Source organism: Stylophora pistillata, chromosome 4 (genome assembly GCF_964205215.1).
Source record: "Stylophora pistillata chromosome 4, jaStyPist1.2, whole genome shotgun sequence".
NCBI classification, from domain to species: Eukaryota; Metazoa; Cnidaria; class Anthozoa; order Scleractinia; family Pocilloporidae; genus Stylophora; species Stylophora pistillata.
Window position 1 is genome coordinate 26364372 of NC_142522.1, and position 17110 is coordinate 26381481.

General features: G+C 38.1%; 1 protein-coding gene and 1 pseudogene across 1 annotated transcript; both read right to left on the reverse strand.

Moving 5' to 3' along the window:
- Nucleotides 1-2691: 2691 nt before the first annotated feature.
- Nucleotides 2692-3894, reverse strand: LOC148733078 (uncharacterized; annotated as a pseudogene).
- Nucleotides 3895-10254: 6360 nt separating this feature from the next.
- On the reverse strand, nucleotides 10255-15351 carry LOC148733079 (uncharacterized). The gene is made up of 11 exons (XM_088759006.1): nucleotides 14798-15351; nucleotides 14590-14692; nucleotides 13811-14031; nucleotides 13672-13721; nucleotides 13116-13197; nucleotides 12755-12925; nucleotides 12499-12644; nucleotides 12069-12180; nucleotides 11471-11554; nucleotides 10652-10833; nucleotides 10255-10418 (listed from the first exon to the last, which is right to left on the reverse strand). The coding sequence occupies exons 1-10, from the start codon at nucleotides 15230-15232 to the stop codon at nucleotides 10693-10695; spliced, it is 1545 nt and encodes a 514-aa protein (XP_088615132.1). The 5' UTR covers nucleotides 15233-15351; the 3' UTR covers nucleotides 10255-10418; nucleotides 10652-10692.
- Nucleotides 15352-17110: the final 1759 nt, after the last annotated feature.

The window sequence follows — 17110 nt, forward strand, 5'->3', positions numbered from 1 at the left end:
AGTATCAGTTGAAATATCGAGAAAAGCTTTGAATAGCGATCACTGCTGGGAGTCAAACTGAGCAAGAAACGTAGTTTTTAATTTTTTTCAATGTTCGGGTTTTATTCGCGATTTGCAACTTTATGAGTATGCAAAACATCAAGACGAATACATTTTCACATTTCAATAGCTTTATTTCATTAAAAACAGAAACGATATTAATCACTCAAATTTGTAGAACAGGTCACTCAAGAATATTGCCAAGTCTTGACATGTCTTCCTTCCATAAGTCTCGTCATCCTGTAACAATGAACGGAAGCTGAATATATTTAAAAAAGAAAAAGTAGATACACATGAAGCAACCATCGCAGTTGAATTTCAAAAGCTGAAAATGCAAAATGAGAGTCCCTACAGTTCCCATTCTGCATTCCATTTTTTTTTTTTGTAATTTCGCTAATTCAGTTCTCTGGTGAGCTTTAAAACTGCAGTCTTTGCTCAGGCTTTTCCGCAACAAGTCTAATCGCTGAGGCTTCTCATGATCACTCGCACCTCCTCAAATTGTTGGCGAGCTGATATCTACAATTTCTTGAGGTCTCCTTACAACCTTTTCCTGGCAAGATTTTCATGTTATTTTTTTTTCACTTAGCTGCCCAGCTTTGAAAGAACAACGAAGAGCCTAGAGATTTCCACGCGCTATTAAATAAGCTGAGAGCATTTTTTTTTTACATTCAAAGTTCTGAGCGGAAACATATTTGCAATTACAATTACATAGCAGCCGATTGTTTTGACGGGTACTGTGACATCTTGGAATCATTAAGTAATGACAAGAGAATATCTCTGGATAATGACTGGTTTCGAAAAAGCCAACCTTTATTTTGTTCGTTTTTTCTGTTCATCATTTTCTTACGAAAATTGTTTACATACGCAGTAGTATGAAATATGTCACTGCTCAGTCAAAATATCGACTGATGTAACTTATCATACGGGTAAATCTAGACTAAAGCATCCCCGCCTTCTTCCGTCGCGTCGCGCGAGTCAAAATAAGTCTGTGAAAAATGACTTGATGTTAATTACCGCGCCGCGAGACTAGCTTCAGGAAGTGAAGTGACGTCGATGCGCCGCGGGAGCTCCATAAGGGTGGCGCTCGAAAAGTAAGGACTATGCACCAAGTCTAGACCTAGCCTGCTTGCAGACGGTAGCTTGTGTTTTCAAGCGCGGAATCCAGCGCGGTGAACATTCGGTTCCCATACTGAACGGGTGGAAGATTTGTGACGAGTGACAAAGTGAGAGGGAGGGGGAAGGGTAGAGGGTTGATAGTAAACCAGCCTGGGGAGACTGGTGCCAAGTCTTGGTAAAGTACGCATAAAAAAGGCATTGTCATTAAGTTGGCCAATAAAAATAGTGCCGCAGCATCTTGGCTATGACACTGAAGGTCAAGTCTGTGCCTACAGCAACAAAGAAATCATTCATAGCCTCGGCCTTAGCTTGATCATCAAGAATAATGTTACCTTGTGCATCTTTGAAGTCTCTTTTTTGAGTGATTTTCCCTACAAATTTCCAAAAGTCCTTACTATATCTTTTTTTACTGAATTCTTGCCTCCATTAGCTTGCCTCTAATTCTTTTAAAGTTTGATAACTTCAATCTCTCAGTTTGCAACTAGTTTACAGCTGGAATGACAGGAAACGTAAAGTTGAAATCTGTCTAGAAATACGAAACATCGTTTCGACGTAAGTTATCATGCATAGTACCGTATTAAGTATTTACCATCGGTTTTATTGTTCAGGGTTATGTCTTTGTCCTCATATTCTGGCTTAACATGCATGTAGACAATGAATTTATGACGGTGGAACAACTCAGTTGTTTTCCGCCCTCGACTAAGTTCAAATTTACGATGGGAGTACTTTTCTTCCGAGATCTAAAATGAAGAAAATAGGGCTGATAAAATTGATTTACTGAAATGCCAGAGAGGCGCTTAAAGTTAAAATGATTTGTTTAAAATTGTAGATTAGCCTACACGCGCTCGTACTCGTACCGCGTGTTGCCGTGCATCTGCGCGTGTAGCATGACGAAATTTGCGTCACAAACAAAAAAAAAAAAGATACGCAATGCGTACATGTGTCTAGTGCTGGGTTTTAGCGATACTTCCGGGGGGTCTTGTTCTGTGTAGGTTTGGTTGCAAGTTCGATTCAACAATTTGAACAATAATTGATTAAAATAATTTTACCTGCAAGGTTAGGTGGATAAAATCTGAAATACTGAGACTGGAACATAGACATCAGGGATGAACAAGTTTATTGTAAAAAACAGCCTGCATTACAAAAGGAACCGTAACTGTATGTATTTGATACAATAAGTAAAAACAAAACACGATTCAAGTTAGGAATTGTGGTTTTGTTTTCTTTTACATCAGAAAATCTAATGAACATGTAACTGTAATATAAAAAATAAATCGAAAGTTTAACAACAGGAGAGTATGAAGAAATGCGAACAGCTCTACTACTTGATAATTACTGAAGGTTTCAACTGAGACGGGTTACTGTTGTAATTGAAAATTATAAGTGGCAACATCAGTAATCTGCATTAAAAGCATTGAATTCCTGTTGAAACTTTCTCTTCTCAATGTATAAGCATTAAAAATACTGTTCATAAATGTACTTCAGTTGCAGTTTTTAATTGAGTGCACAAACGCAATGAAATATATATTCAAATACTTTTAAATACAAAAAGTCACTTGGGAGAAAGGGAATGCTATAACAGAACATTGTCTCAGTGATAATAACATGAACATTTTTCTCTTTAGTGAAAGATACAACAATGGCTTTGGTATCCTGTTAAATGGTAATATAGAGTGGATGCATTCTGATCTTTACCATTATTTTGGTTCTTGCTGCAGTTTAGTTCTCTGCAACACTGACTGCAGCCATAACTTTAGTTTTCTTATCAAAGGTAACAAAGAGCATTGGCGTATTTAGGAATGCGTCAACAACAATATCTTTACTTAATGACTGCTTCGTGTCAACTTTAAACAACTGTAAGGCACTGAGCAGAGTATCATTAAAAAATGTCACAGTGATCTTAATGTCATCATGTCTCAGCAGTGCTTGCAAGTGGTACTGACTGCTGCAAGCAGACACTTTCTGCCTGAGACCATATGTTTCACTACATTCCCTGGTGTTGCTAGAAGCTTTTTGTTACATTTGCAACATTGGCGATAGCACATGAAATTTTGAACACCAAGGACTGCAGCATTTGTTGATGTTTGGGTGAAGTAGTCTGGCAAATCAACTGGTGAAGCTACTTCCTCTTGGAAGGGATCAGCTGGTGAAATGAAACAGTCATGCTTTGGTGTAGTAAGGTAAATGGAGTAGTTGTCATTATCCTTCCTTACTTTAAGGTTACAGAAGTTATATGTGTTGTCGTCTGCAACTTCTGTAATCAGGTCCTCCCACAGGGTCAGTTTGATTGATCCAGATGGATCCAGGAGGCAACAATCAGCTTTCGACTTCGTGCCATCTCTTGTGATTATTTTCTTCACTCCAGATAAGTGGACCACTTTGGCTTTGCGATTAATAAGTTGGTTATTGCTGACATTTGAGAGCATCGAGATGTTTAGAGTCGAGGGAATCTCTTCTCGTAGAAAAGTGACCTCCTTCAGTTCCTTTATTTGGACTCTTGCATTCATGAGAACACTGTCATTTTTAATAGTGAAGTTGCTAATCTTTACTGTTTGCAGTATATTTCAAAGTCGAGATGCTTGCTTGAAGAGAAACAGACTCCACGTACTTTGGTCGCTTCTGTTTGAATAAGCATGTCAAAATAGCGAGTCTTGTTGGAGTGCTTAACAGGGGATACGTAATGAATGTGTCCTGTTTGGTTGTCCATTGTCGTTCAAGTCCTATTACAACTGAGGTGTGTCTACCTGGAGAGAAATAAATGGTATGAGTAACTGTGGGTTGTAAAACAGGTATCAAAGAAAACTGCAATCTGTATATACTACAGGGCACAAAAGCAATAATCATAAAATAAACATACCTGGATATGTGTTGCATATCACATATCTGCAGATTACCCCTTAGATGTCAATCACAGTGCATGATTGGTATCTAAGGTGTACATTTGAGTTAATTTCATTTTTTTGTACTCATTAACTTTGAATATTCTCTTTTAAGACAAAAAGAAAAACACATGGAAGTTACAGTGAAGGTGACAAGAAAACCGTGAAGGTCTATTTTTGAATCAACGCACAGATTTCTTTGTGATCAGAAAAATAAGTCTTTAAAATGTGTACATGGATTTTTGATTCAGGTAAATTAGTGTAGACATGGTCTATAGTGGTTCTGTTATCAGTAGTAGAACATGATACCAGTTGTCTGTAACTGTGATCTCTTATAAATAGATTTATAAAGAGGAATCTTGTCTTTTTCATTTAATCAATTGATATTGAAATCGCCAATGAAAACTTTGAAACTTAAAATATCAAGGGTAAGAAGTCCCATCAATGCTACACACATTTGTCTATTTGGCACTCTTGGTGACTGATATATGCCTATTATGGTAACATGTGGAACTGTTGTAACCTTAATGATAGTTATTTCAACACCACCAGTGTTGTTGCAAACTGGATATCCAGGTAGAAAAGGAATTTTACTGTACACTGTGGTTCCACCATAAGGTCTTGTATTGTAAACGTCATGTTGACTGTCATTTCTAAATAGGGTATACCCAGTGATACGCAGCATGACTATTCTGTTGGCGTGGAGAGCATCGATCGAACACTTGAAAACATCCTTTAAAGTCTTTTACTCCACCACATTGACTCAAACTTCGAAAGCTGTGGCATACTGAAAAAACTACGTTATAGAAGTTCGTCATAAAGTTTACAAGAGCAAAAGGACACTAACTAACTTTCCAAAGTGTGATCCACAAGTGTGAAATTCCTCCTTTCCTCAAAGCACGGGTAAAAGTAGTCTCATTTAAAGCCGTTGTTTCGGCTCGTCACGCAACACTCCCTCCCCCACCAACCGGCTGAGCCACATTTCCTTTCCTGGTTTTAGCCAATCATGACTTCGCTCATATAATTCTAAGTAAGTCCCGCCAAGACTAGTCGTCCAATCAAAACTCTTATTCTATCAGCGGCTCATTGAGCAAAGAAAATGGCAAATCTCAAAGAAGCTTTTGTTTCGACCGCTTCCGAGTTCAAAAAAAGATGTATTTGTAAACCTGCCTACAGGGTTTGGAAAATCCTTGATTTATCAGGCTCTTCCACTCGTGTGCGATCACATCAAAAATATTGCTGGGCATATCGTTGTTATTGTTTCTCCGCTCGTAAGTCTTATGGAGGATCAGGTCAATTACCTGCAAAGTATTGAAGTCAGCGCGGTAAAAGTTAGTTCCCAAGCAGAGATTGACTGCCCTGGTATTGAGTATGGGAGATATTCGTTAGTTTTCGGCTCACCAGAAGCGTCTCTCAAGAATGATCGTTGGCGATCGATGCTAGGAAATGATCTATACCGTGCGAGGTTATGTGCTGTGGTTATCAATGAAGCACATGTTATAAGACAGTGGTAAGTCAAGAACCAATTCCTTACTTCTCTTAACGTGCCATTCTAGCTTCGTCTTATGTTGTTTAAGTTTATATATTTTCCTTTTACAATTAAGTCAAGTGGTTAACAATAGGAATGCTTTCTCACTTTCTCGAGGGCATTTCCAAAACAGATGTGATAGACGTAAGCTTGATTTACAAAGGTGTTATCGTGTTCACAGTCCTGTCAAAGAGCTCTTGTTCACCGACATTATCCTCCTCGTCCTTTCGCAGCAGTCTTTGCCCTGGGTTTTTCTCTTGTCAAATGAACTTTTACCGGAAATGTAAATTTTATCTTTTGTGAGTGAAATCGAGGAAAAATTAAGCATCTTGAACTACTTTCTACCAAATTTCATCGGAGTTACATCCATGGGAAATTTTTGAGATGACTAGCAACTCTAGAAAGCGCCGATGAATTTACGCGGGGAACTTACGACATTGAAATTTGATTGGTTTTATCGTGAAACCAAAGGCGACGTGTGATTGGTGCAAACGCGCATTATCACGTGCAGTCATCGTGAAATCTAAACAAAGGGAAAGGAATGTGGCTCGTGTTTAAGCAGCCGGTTGGTGGGGGGGGGGGGGGGGAGCGTTGCGTGACGAGCCCAAACAACGGCTGCGATGGAGACCAGGGTAAAAGCAAATGGTGATCAAAAGATCTGGGTCATCGTCATATTTTCGTCCCCGAATTCAATTGCTCCCGACTCTTTCTTGCTGTTTTGTACTTGAATCCAATTGGTCAACCGACAGTTTCCGAAATTATAACGATAACATATAGACATGGTTACACATTCCACTGTTTGAAAATCAGTGTACACTTCATGTTATCAGTCAGGTAAGGTAAACTATCAGTAAAACATCATATTTCGTGCTCAAATGTGGCGTGTATAAAGTGCTTTTCGAATTCCGTACGCTCTTCCATTGTGTCTGCGTGCTAACGCACTAGACACAAAAATCACTGGGATCTGGAAGAAAGTAAACACAATATGGCGGCCTTTCTGAGTTACACTGTTGTTCAAAGATGGAAAGAACTGTTTATTCTAATACCACAGCAGGAGTAAAAATGGTATTTAAGAGGTCTTGTAACTTCCAGTCTATGTAATCTGCTGTTTATGGAGCTTGAATGAAAAATGTGACTTGCAAAGCGGTTTAACTCTTAACTGAAGACCACGTGAGATCCGTTCATGTCAACCGGTAAGGTAAACTTTTACTGACTTTTAACATGGCTTGACAGATACATTGAATCATTTTTCTCTGTTTCCTGTTATTTTTGGTTGCGAAGCAAGCCTGAAATATTTTGGAATTATTCTGATATTTTTAATACTTTTGGCACAATTTTAAATGTTTTGCGGGATATTCAAGCCATGTACGTATAACTCTACCAAGGAGCTGAGTTTGCAGCACAAGGTTCTCAATCGGGCTAAACACATTTCCTGTTTGTTTTTTAGCTTATGTCATCGACATTCGTTAGTCGGCACTATTTGAGATATAACTTTATAGCTGATAGTTAATCCGAAATTGTCAGCATATTTATATTCTTTAATTCTTTAAGACTGTCCAATTGAAGATTAATTTGGATAGTTAAAGTATCCAAGTTAGTCCTTGATTGGACAGTTTTAAAATATTAAAGAATAATAGCTCGACTGAGTGGTGTCCAATTACGACCGACTAGGTATGAGAAAGAGGACTACATGCTATCCAATTTTGGAAATGACTGGATGCAAAAAATTCCTCCGACAGCCAAATTGGACTCAGCCTATTGTATATACAAATAATGCAACTTCATGTAGATGCTAAACCTGGGCAAAGGAGAATATCTAAAAGGGGTGGTACTTGGAGTGCTGTTGGCCTCTCAGAACCCCAAATCGTCATAGTGTATTCTGTGGCCAATTATGACAAACGTAATCGTCATGATCCCAACTTAGTCACCTTCTGTTTATACGTCAACCTTATAAAGCCCTTTAAGTAGTTCATCTACCACGGAACCAATTATTAAATATTAAAATAACAGCATTAATACCGTAAATCCTCTATTAAGCTCCCTGGGGGCTTATATTTTTCAATCACTTTTGAGGAGGGGCTTAATAGAGACACTTGTAGGGGGCTTAAAAGAGAGGGGGGCTTACACAGTATTTAATTTAGCAAAATGCATCACCTGTAGCAAAAATACCGTGGTGTGAGACAGAGTAGACTTACGTGTTGTACAATTAAAGTCACTGTCAAAAGTATTTAATTCACTTGTGGGAGCCTAAGGGTAACAAAGAAAAATTTCTTATTCTTCAAAAATGTGCTTTCGGTCTCATGTTCATCGGTAATTTTTATGAGAATGGTTACTTGTATTGATTTGTCGTACATAACTTACAAACGAAAATCTCTGCAAAACTCCTCTTATATTTACATTTTTTTATCTCTTTGCTTTTAAATATTTTATATGAACAGCCTTGAAATTTATGATACTATAATTCTATGGTATTTCGTAATTTGATAATCTAAACAAAACAGCGGAGAGTGAAATTGAAAACTTAGAAACTTTATGGTCAAGATTCAATGTCAAAGTCAAGGATTTCCTCCTCTTCATTCTCATCATCCTCGTCCAAAATAAGGTGTGCGACGTCTTCTTGAGCCATCTCTTCTTCTGAAACAGTAGTGTACTCGAAAGGATCGGTCTCTTCCTCCTCTTGGGGAAACGCTTGCAATGTAGGTAATAGACTTTGGCATGGACCATGCTTGATACACGTTATTTGATCATCCTCCGACCCATGAAGGTAAGACGATAATGCGCAAACCTTAAATGACCTCTTAATGACCTCTGCGGGTAACTTTTCCAGGTTTCTACAGTAGTACCCATTCAATCATTTGCTGCCGTGACAGCCCTTTCATATTTCCATGCGCTGTTTACACACCCGTACTTAACCGCTTTGGTATTCATCTTCTCATGATGAGAAGATGAATACCAAAGCAGAAATTAGAAATTGATCAGTTCTGACCAAAAGATATTTTCAATGGTTCAGGGCCTACGTACTGAGTTTCAACTTCAGGTTTACTGAGTGAGCACTACGTTTCTCCACTGTTGTGTTGGACATCATGTCATTCCACACGGCTGTCTCATCCATGGCAAAGATATTTTTCAACTCATAGTTCATCTTCATACGGAGTTGTCTTAATTTCAGGATATACGCACAGAGCTTGTCAATCAATTAATCTTGGCTTTTCTGGGCTTCAGTTGTGCGACACTTCACACTCATTCCATTTCTACTCATGAACTTCTCAAGCCAGCCTTGGCTAAATGTCAATTTGGTAATGTTGAGATCTTCTTTCTCCTTTTCTTCCTGGAACTTTGCAGCTTTAAGCATGATAATTTTTCTTGAGACACGGCTATCAAATATCCACTCTAACAAATTTTCTTCTATTTCTTTAGAGGTAAGATGTCTTCCACCTCCATCAGTCTAGCCGTTGCCGTTTAGCACCACCAGACCTCTTAAACTTTAATTCTTCTATTTTGTCTCGCTTTTTCCTCCAGTCACGAATGCTGTTTCGATCAATTGTATATTTTTTCCCGGCAGCGGGATTTGAGTTTCTTTCAGCATAGCGGATGACTTCTAACTTGAATACGAACGCACCTTCTCACCTTTATAGGAAAATGATTTTAACTTACACTCCTCCATCGTAAAAAATAACAAAAACAGAACTCTATGAATAAAGCAACAGTTATTGAACACACGTGGCAAGTCTGCTGTGCCGGTATAAGCCGCTCACAGTGATGTGATACAAAAGGAAATTTCTTGATGACAGCATATCTGACACCTTCGAACAAATACACGCTATGCGACAAGGATCATCTAGCATCTGCTGGTCCTCGCTGATCGTAGTAAGATATACCTAAGCTGTAATTTAAAATGGCAAGAGTTCAGGGAGTATCCTTTGTCCAGCTCTACTGTTGCAACTTTGAATCTGTTGCTCGTGGTCATCACATTTATTTAAAAAGTCTGGAAGCCAGAAGTCGGGGAAAAACTCACGTGCAAGCACAGGGGGCCCACACAAGCGGCGTGTCTGGTCGTTTGTTCGAAATATAAAGAAATTTTTGGGAAAACATTCGAGAGTCGTAATATCGTAAATTTGAGCGATTTGGTAGATTTTGCGTTGACTGTTACTTTACTGTATAAGAAGGAGACAAGGATGGAAAGCTCATTTTCTACCGGGCGATTCTAATTTCTGGGTGAAAATCTGGTGGCAAGGTTCGATAGCTGAGCGAAGTGGACCCAAGTCATACATAGTAGTATTAAATGACGGCAGAGTGTGGAAACGTCACATCGATCACGTGAGACGGGACGGCATGGGTAGGTCGGCATCAGAACCAGGTGCAGAGAGAGAGTATCAGGACCAGTCCTTGGAGGTTCCATGGGCTATTCCGGTCAGGTCAGATATTTCAGGACAACTCCAGGTAACACCGGATGCCCAAGAAAGTGTATCAGCTGAAACAGATTCAGCTCAGGATCAAAAGCAGGACGCAACACCGGCAGTAACAGCGGAGGCACCAGCGATGGCTCCTTCCCAATAATAAATGCTGAGGAATAAAACTACCGTGTTCTTTTGGTTTTAGCGCTTCCACTTCTTCCTTTTGCCACTGTTGCATCACATCATCATCACCACCTAGTACAAGTAAATACAACTTGTATTGCAGCAATCAGGCAGAAACGCACGCATGTAAGTCATTCTGCTGTTTCTCAATGCAATGAGTAAAAAAAAAAAAAAGTTTAAAATGTATACCTGGAAGTTTTTCAGTGAGTTCCTCAAGCTTTGCACTTACATCATGTAGAAGGGTTTCTGCCCTAGCAAACTTTGCTTTTAGAGTAACACCTGTGAACATTGAAAGGAATCAGTTTAATGTGTGTTAATGAGAGTAATCAACCTCGACTTACATCTTAACACACGTCCTTATTGAAAAAATAAAGAATTGCAACTTATACGACAGAAAACACAGGGTAGTTAAGGCTGTCCAGCTAAAGTTCTGGTCAATAGTTGACATATCTTTTACTTTTAAGCAAAACCTACCGAAACGTGAAAGTTGTGTTCAATAAAATTAACCATACCAAATTTGTGATACAAATGTTGGGCATAGTGAAGAAGCCCATCAGTCAAAACATCTGTCCTCTTGTAAGCACGTCATTTCTTTAGTGACAGAGGAAAACCTACGCAGAAAGGACCATAACCTTTCCACCCCTTCTCCATCTGTCAGTCCAGTTCCCTTGATCCTTCTTGGACTATATTGGATCTACAGACAATCACATTGAAGATAAATCTCAGAATCAATATGGCATGGACCTTGCATGAGATAGTTAGCCAATACATAAACTAGCCTGCAGTGCAGGCAGATTTTCGCAGTGAGAATGAATATTTCCAAATCGATTGTTCAAAGCACCATCTTGAATTAGGAAAACAGTGGAGAGTTAGCGCAGAAATATGTTTACCAAGCCAGCAGGCGTGAGACCTCCTCCCACATTGCATTCTCGCCCCAACTTTCCAGTAAAACAAACACTCAAAAGATAACAACCACTAAAAACCACCTAATTTAATTTTCAATTTAGGTAAAATTAACCTTGAGTAAAGGCTCACTGGCCGGTGGTCTTTTCCGAAGCTGATAGGTTTATGTAGGGTGGCCACTCTTTTAAAGGGAACATGTACATGTGCTTAAATATTTTACCTCGCTTGCTAAGCTGACGCTTGGAGATCATTTGCTTTTGATTTTGGAAACTGCTGTCAGATTTCTGATCCCACACTGCTCACCCATTGGTAAGCGTGGGATGTTTATTATAATTACAACTTTATTTAACCAATGTCGTGGTATTGCCACACATTTCTTCACATTGTCACCAGGCCATTTACCGTTAAACTGATATATAATTACTAACCTGGCATGATGCCTTGTGCCCATAGCAATGAAACATGGGTATGGCAACATCAACACCTTCCAAGAGGCTTTCCTGAGATGAACACTAACAAATATAATCATCTAAATGAAAATTGTGTCCGAAGTAACAAACTATTCTGGAGTTAAGATGTGATCCTCACAGATATGCATGCAATTTAAATGTAAGCAATAATGGGAATTTAACCAAACACAAAGAAGAAACGAATCTGGCCCCATTGGGATTTCCGCCAAATACATTGTCATTACAATGCTCTACCCACTTAGCTATGAACCCCTATATGTTGGGAGCAAGCCAGTATCCACGAGAGAAAGTGATGAAACAGGCAATGGACTTGAACGTGAGCTGCAAAAATGAAGTTTTATTTGATTAACTAACTGCTCAAAATTCAGTTCATAACTCTGACGATTACATCTTCATTTAATTTCCACAATTCACATAATTCCAGACTGTTCCAATAAATTATTTTATTTCATCCCAAATTTAATAGAAAATACTTTTGACAGTTCTACAAAATCAAATACCACTTTAGAATTACCATTTAACCTCCTGCACATACATGTTCAAAATATTTACTTACCTTCAAATGGTTTGCTAATAGACAAGCGATGTCATACATGATGATTACGCTGCTTCTGGTGCTCTCATTGAGACTTCTAAACCTCTTAAGCTCATAATCAGAGTATGATATTCTGTAGAGAGAAAAGATTATTGAAAGTTGAATCAATAACCAATTTTTTCTTTTATATCTTTTTACATAAAATCTAAGACAAATTTAATATATTTCCTATAATATGACATTCAAATTAATAACAAAGTTATACAATGGTGATGCTATTAGTGTAAAGAATCATAGGACGCTCCTGCATAATGTATATACAAGTGTGCTAATTGTCAGCTTGACAAATTCATAATAATCATGGCTCTATCATGTAATTCTCTAACAAACAATACATGTAGGATTGAGCACAACATAAGATAAAATGTATTTACATAATTATACTCGATACCTTTCACCATGCGTTATGTTAAGGAATCCTTTCGGAAAGTCATGTCTGCATACTCGCCCAAAGACACCTTTCTCGTCAAAGAGTTTGTTTTTGCCTTTTGATCTTACAGCTGAAAGAACCTCTCCAGCATGGAACTTACTGTAGTTCTGCGATAAAAAAGGGACAAAAACAGGAGATCTTGAATTCAAAGGGTCAAAAGGAAAATCGTACAGTTCTCAAATTAACATCAGAGCATTGCATCATCTTATATACAGACCTGTTCCATGTCTGCTCCAGCTTTGCCATAACTGTTGACAAAATTGTCAACATCATCCTGGTCTGCAAATAGGAGTGTTCCATGTTTGGGTGTTCCTAAATCATGCCCTTTGTCCTTTTTTCTACACAATCCAAAGCACCCATCCATGCTTTCAATGAGTACACCCTCATCCTATTCAAAAGAGAGGGGAAAAGAGAAAAATAGATATAAAACAGAACAGCAACAACAACTTAAAATGAATACAGCAGAACTACAGCAATAGTGTGAAGATGAGTGCATTTTGTGTGCCCCAAAATGAATGCCATAATAATATTCCTCAAGTGCAAGCTACTATTCAGAAAAAATTACAATGTATAGTTACCCTTGGACATATAGGACACCAAGCTCCATTGTACAAATTTCCATTGTAGCTTGTACAATGCTTGTACTGATGCTTGAAATACCTTCACATGAAAACAACAAATGTCAATTAGGACTAATTATTTTCTTACAGCAAGTCAGTAGATGTACATGTACAGCAAGAAATATGTCTTGTAAATTAATGTAAATGGATCTTCACCTTAAAACAAACAGTCAATGTATCTTTGAATCATATGAACACAAAAGCGACAAAAACAAAGCATGAGTTTGACATCTATATATTTAAGCTGGGCAACTAGATAATAAATAAAGAAATATAATAATTATATAAAGAAGCACTTGTAAATCATGTGACTGCCTCTACTATTACTATTACTACTATTACTAATAATAATAATAATAATATTAATAATAATAATAATAATAATATAACAAGAACAACAACAATAATAGTAGTAGTAATAATTATATTAATTCTAATATCAATAATACCTTAGTAGACCTTGTACGTCCACAAATTAGCAGCGTTGATACTCTCAACCTATAACCACACATACCTGAATTCTTCAAAGCATTCTGAATTAAGGATACTGTAAATTGAGCTCACCTAAAAAAAACATACCGTCCAACCAAAATCAATCAATTAAAAAAAGTCTGGTCATATGTCTGAAAAAGATTCTTTGCAAGCAAACCTACATGTGTTGGTTGTAGCTGAGGATTGAGTTCTGTGATCACTTCTGTGATGTTTAGCAGGGACACTTGACAATGAAGAGAGACCTTCTCCACAAACTCCATCAGTTTGAAGCTGAATCCTGTGGTGGGATTTGTTGGTGACCCTGACCAGAACTGACATTTCAAGAGTGTGACAGCATGCGGCTCACAATCACACACTTGTACATATTTGAGGTGATGATTTCCTGACATTCATTAAAAAAATAAATGAACAACCTATGCAGTTAATTAAACAAAACGAAAAAAAAAAATTACATACAGCTTTACATACCTCTTACTTTGTTGAGGGCCATGTAGACACCTTATTAACCAACCGCGAGGGCCATACTAGGAGAATATTGGACCGAGGTCTTGAAAGTACAAACCAAGTGCAGCGAGGTCGGTACAGAAAAGTCCAAGGGCCAATGTTCTCCCAGCACGTCAGAAAAGGCTCTTACAGATAGATGCAAGCCAAGTTTATTGTTTCTCTTTGGACTTAATGGCAAGCCATATCATTACAGAACTTAATTGCATGTGGGATCATTCAGGACATTACCCGGTCCAATACTTAGAAATTTTTGGACAGCCAATTATTGGCCCTGACGTATTGAGAGAATTTAAATATCGTATCATTATCATCAGCGTTCTTGATTTTAGGCAAGCGGCAGGAAAGTGTGACAAAGGAACAAATTAAATTGAAAAAGAACGCTTCGATTTAAAACCTTTCTAGTATTTTATAACCACTATAAATGAAATGAACTGACCTGAGGCATCCAGAAGTCTGAACAGCTTTACTGTTGCGGTTCTGCACGTATGGCCGTAGCTAACAGTTGCCTCATCTGCATACAAAGGAGAAAATACCCCATCCTATTAAAATAGAGAAAGTAAGAAGTAGATAAAAGTACAGTTTAACCAGATATGTTACACTAAAAGTAGCTAGAATACAACCGCCCCCAAAATATTCATTCACACCTTCCATTGCTCAAGTACATGAAACTTGTTTCGATTGACATGTAGAGCTCGTGCACATTCAACACAGAAGTACTGGCGAGGGCCACAGTATTCACATCGTGTTGTAGCGATACTCTTTTGACAGTTCACACAATTAGTATTGTCTGGAAGATGCTGTTCTTCAATGTACGAATTCAGCAACTTTTCCCGTACCTTTTCCCAGTTAGCAGAGATACTCAAAACACGATTTTGCTGTTGAGTTGAGAGTTCCCGCTTGTCGAGATCGTCAAGATGGACATCTTGTTCTAATGGACTGTTGGTGTCCTGACTATTTTCCTCCGTACTCTTATGAGGCTGCTTCCCAAGATCCACTCTCAGCGGAATCGATACAGTGGTTTTCTTTCCATCGCGCCCAATATTCTTCAAATCAAGGAAGACAGGCTTTAACCGACGCATTTCGCAGCGATCACCTTGGCTTGTTCACCGATGAGTGAGGGATTTGATTGGTCGAACTGTTTATGCATATTTAAAAAGCTACTGGGAAGACTGAGATGATCATTTAAAACGGCTTGAACCACTGATCTAAAGTTAGATTAGGTGGGTGTTAGCCATTTAGATTGTGTAAGTAGGATGCCCTATAGATCAAAATTTCACGTTTTTAAAGGGATCCTCCACTGTTTTCGAAAATATCGCTTAAAATGCTCTTTAAGTGTCCAAAAGTAGAGTTTTCGGACAGAACAATATTCTCTCCACTTAGATTTTTTGTTTCGGCCTCTCAAAAGAGGCCTTCATGACCAGTTCGAACGTCCCGCAGTCGCCATTTTGATCGACGTTCAAGGCTCTCTGGGGTGATGACGTAAAATACTTGTTCGATCCCCTTGCCCTCGGTAAAATTAGTAGCAAAATGCCGCATTGCGTTGCTTTTGAGTGTAGTATTCAAGCTAAAAACAGGAAAAACGATCCCGAAATTGAAGCACTTCCAACGGCGTTGCTTTGAAGAGTCTTACCCCTTTCCTGTAGCTTGTGTTTTGTCTTACAACCTTCCTAAAGTCCATGCTATTTCTTGTTTTGCTAAAGATCGTTTTTGAGAATTTGTCAATCTTCAAAGTAGAAACCGTTTTTATCGTGATATGAAGATCCTATTTGAAAGAAAGTCTTATGACTTATACGTACATAGTTCTCGTGACTGATACTGAAGAGGATTCTGCCAAATGACTGGAGACAAAATTTGAAAAAAATTCCATTCGAAACCGTCATCTTTTCGTCTAGCTTTGAGCTTCTGCGTTTTTCTAAACCCTTATTAACGCATTTGACAGGTCTTTGTTGGATAAACAAATTTTCAGTAATACGTTTTCTACATCCATTTGTTGAATTGTGTGAATTAAATTCTGTCGTCGTCAGAGATGTCACTGAGGGGCTCTTCTTTGCTTTTTGCAGTCTTAATTTGAAACATATTATTCATGTGTGTCGTAAAACTTTAAATTGGCCTTAAGAGTAATTATCGATTATTGGAAGATTCACGAAAATATGCACTGTTAAGACTGTTCTACCAAGGTTGCTCCAACAACTTTGTCCAGAAGTTCGCATCCTGGTGTAGAGAAAACGGGGAGTAAAATGAGGTCGGAATTGTCTTCAGTGAAAAAAGAACTAAAAGGTTCACGCATTAAAAAGTCTATCATCAATCATCAAGGATTGGTTGAGACAATCAGTCTCCTGAACGCAGGAAGATAATCATAGTATTTCCGCCTTGAGTGATTTTGAAAGTCCTAAGAACCTCGGAAGTGATATTTTTCCAGTTATGAGTGGAACGCCTTATCACATTCTTTTTAGATTATTGAAAGTAAAGAAATTAATGAAAAATAAGAAACTACACAGAACAGCAATCATTTGCAACATTTAGATTCAAACTCACCAGAACAAGCGAAAACTGATATCGCTGTGCTTCCGAATAGGATAGAAATAATAAAAGGGAAAGTTGTGGCTGCTATCTTGAAATATACCGAAGAATTCATCTTTGTTTAAAGTGGAAACTGGTTTACGGCAAAGGAAACAACCTGTTTAAATTTCAGCAGGTGTAATATATATCCCCGATACGGAATGTTAATTCAAAGAGGTTTTCCAAATATTTATCAGTATCCTCCCAGAGTTCCCGATGAAAAGTGATTGGAGTGACGTGCCTCCAATGTCCCAATCACAAAAAATACAGAAAGAGAGAGTGTATTTTTGGCTCAAGGCTGAAAACTTTTGAAAAATAATTACAACGTTATGCACGTACCAACTGTTAGGTCAATGAACCCATATGACAGTCTTAATTTTTGATGGACAGGTATGTTT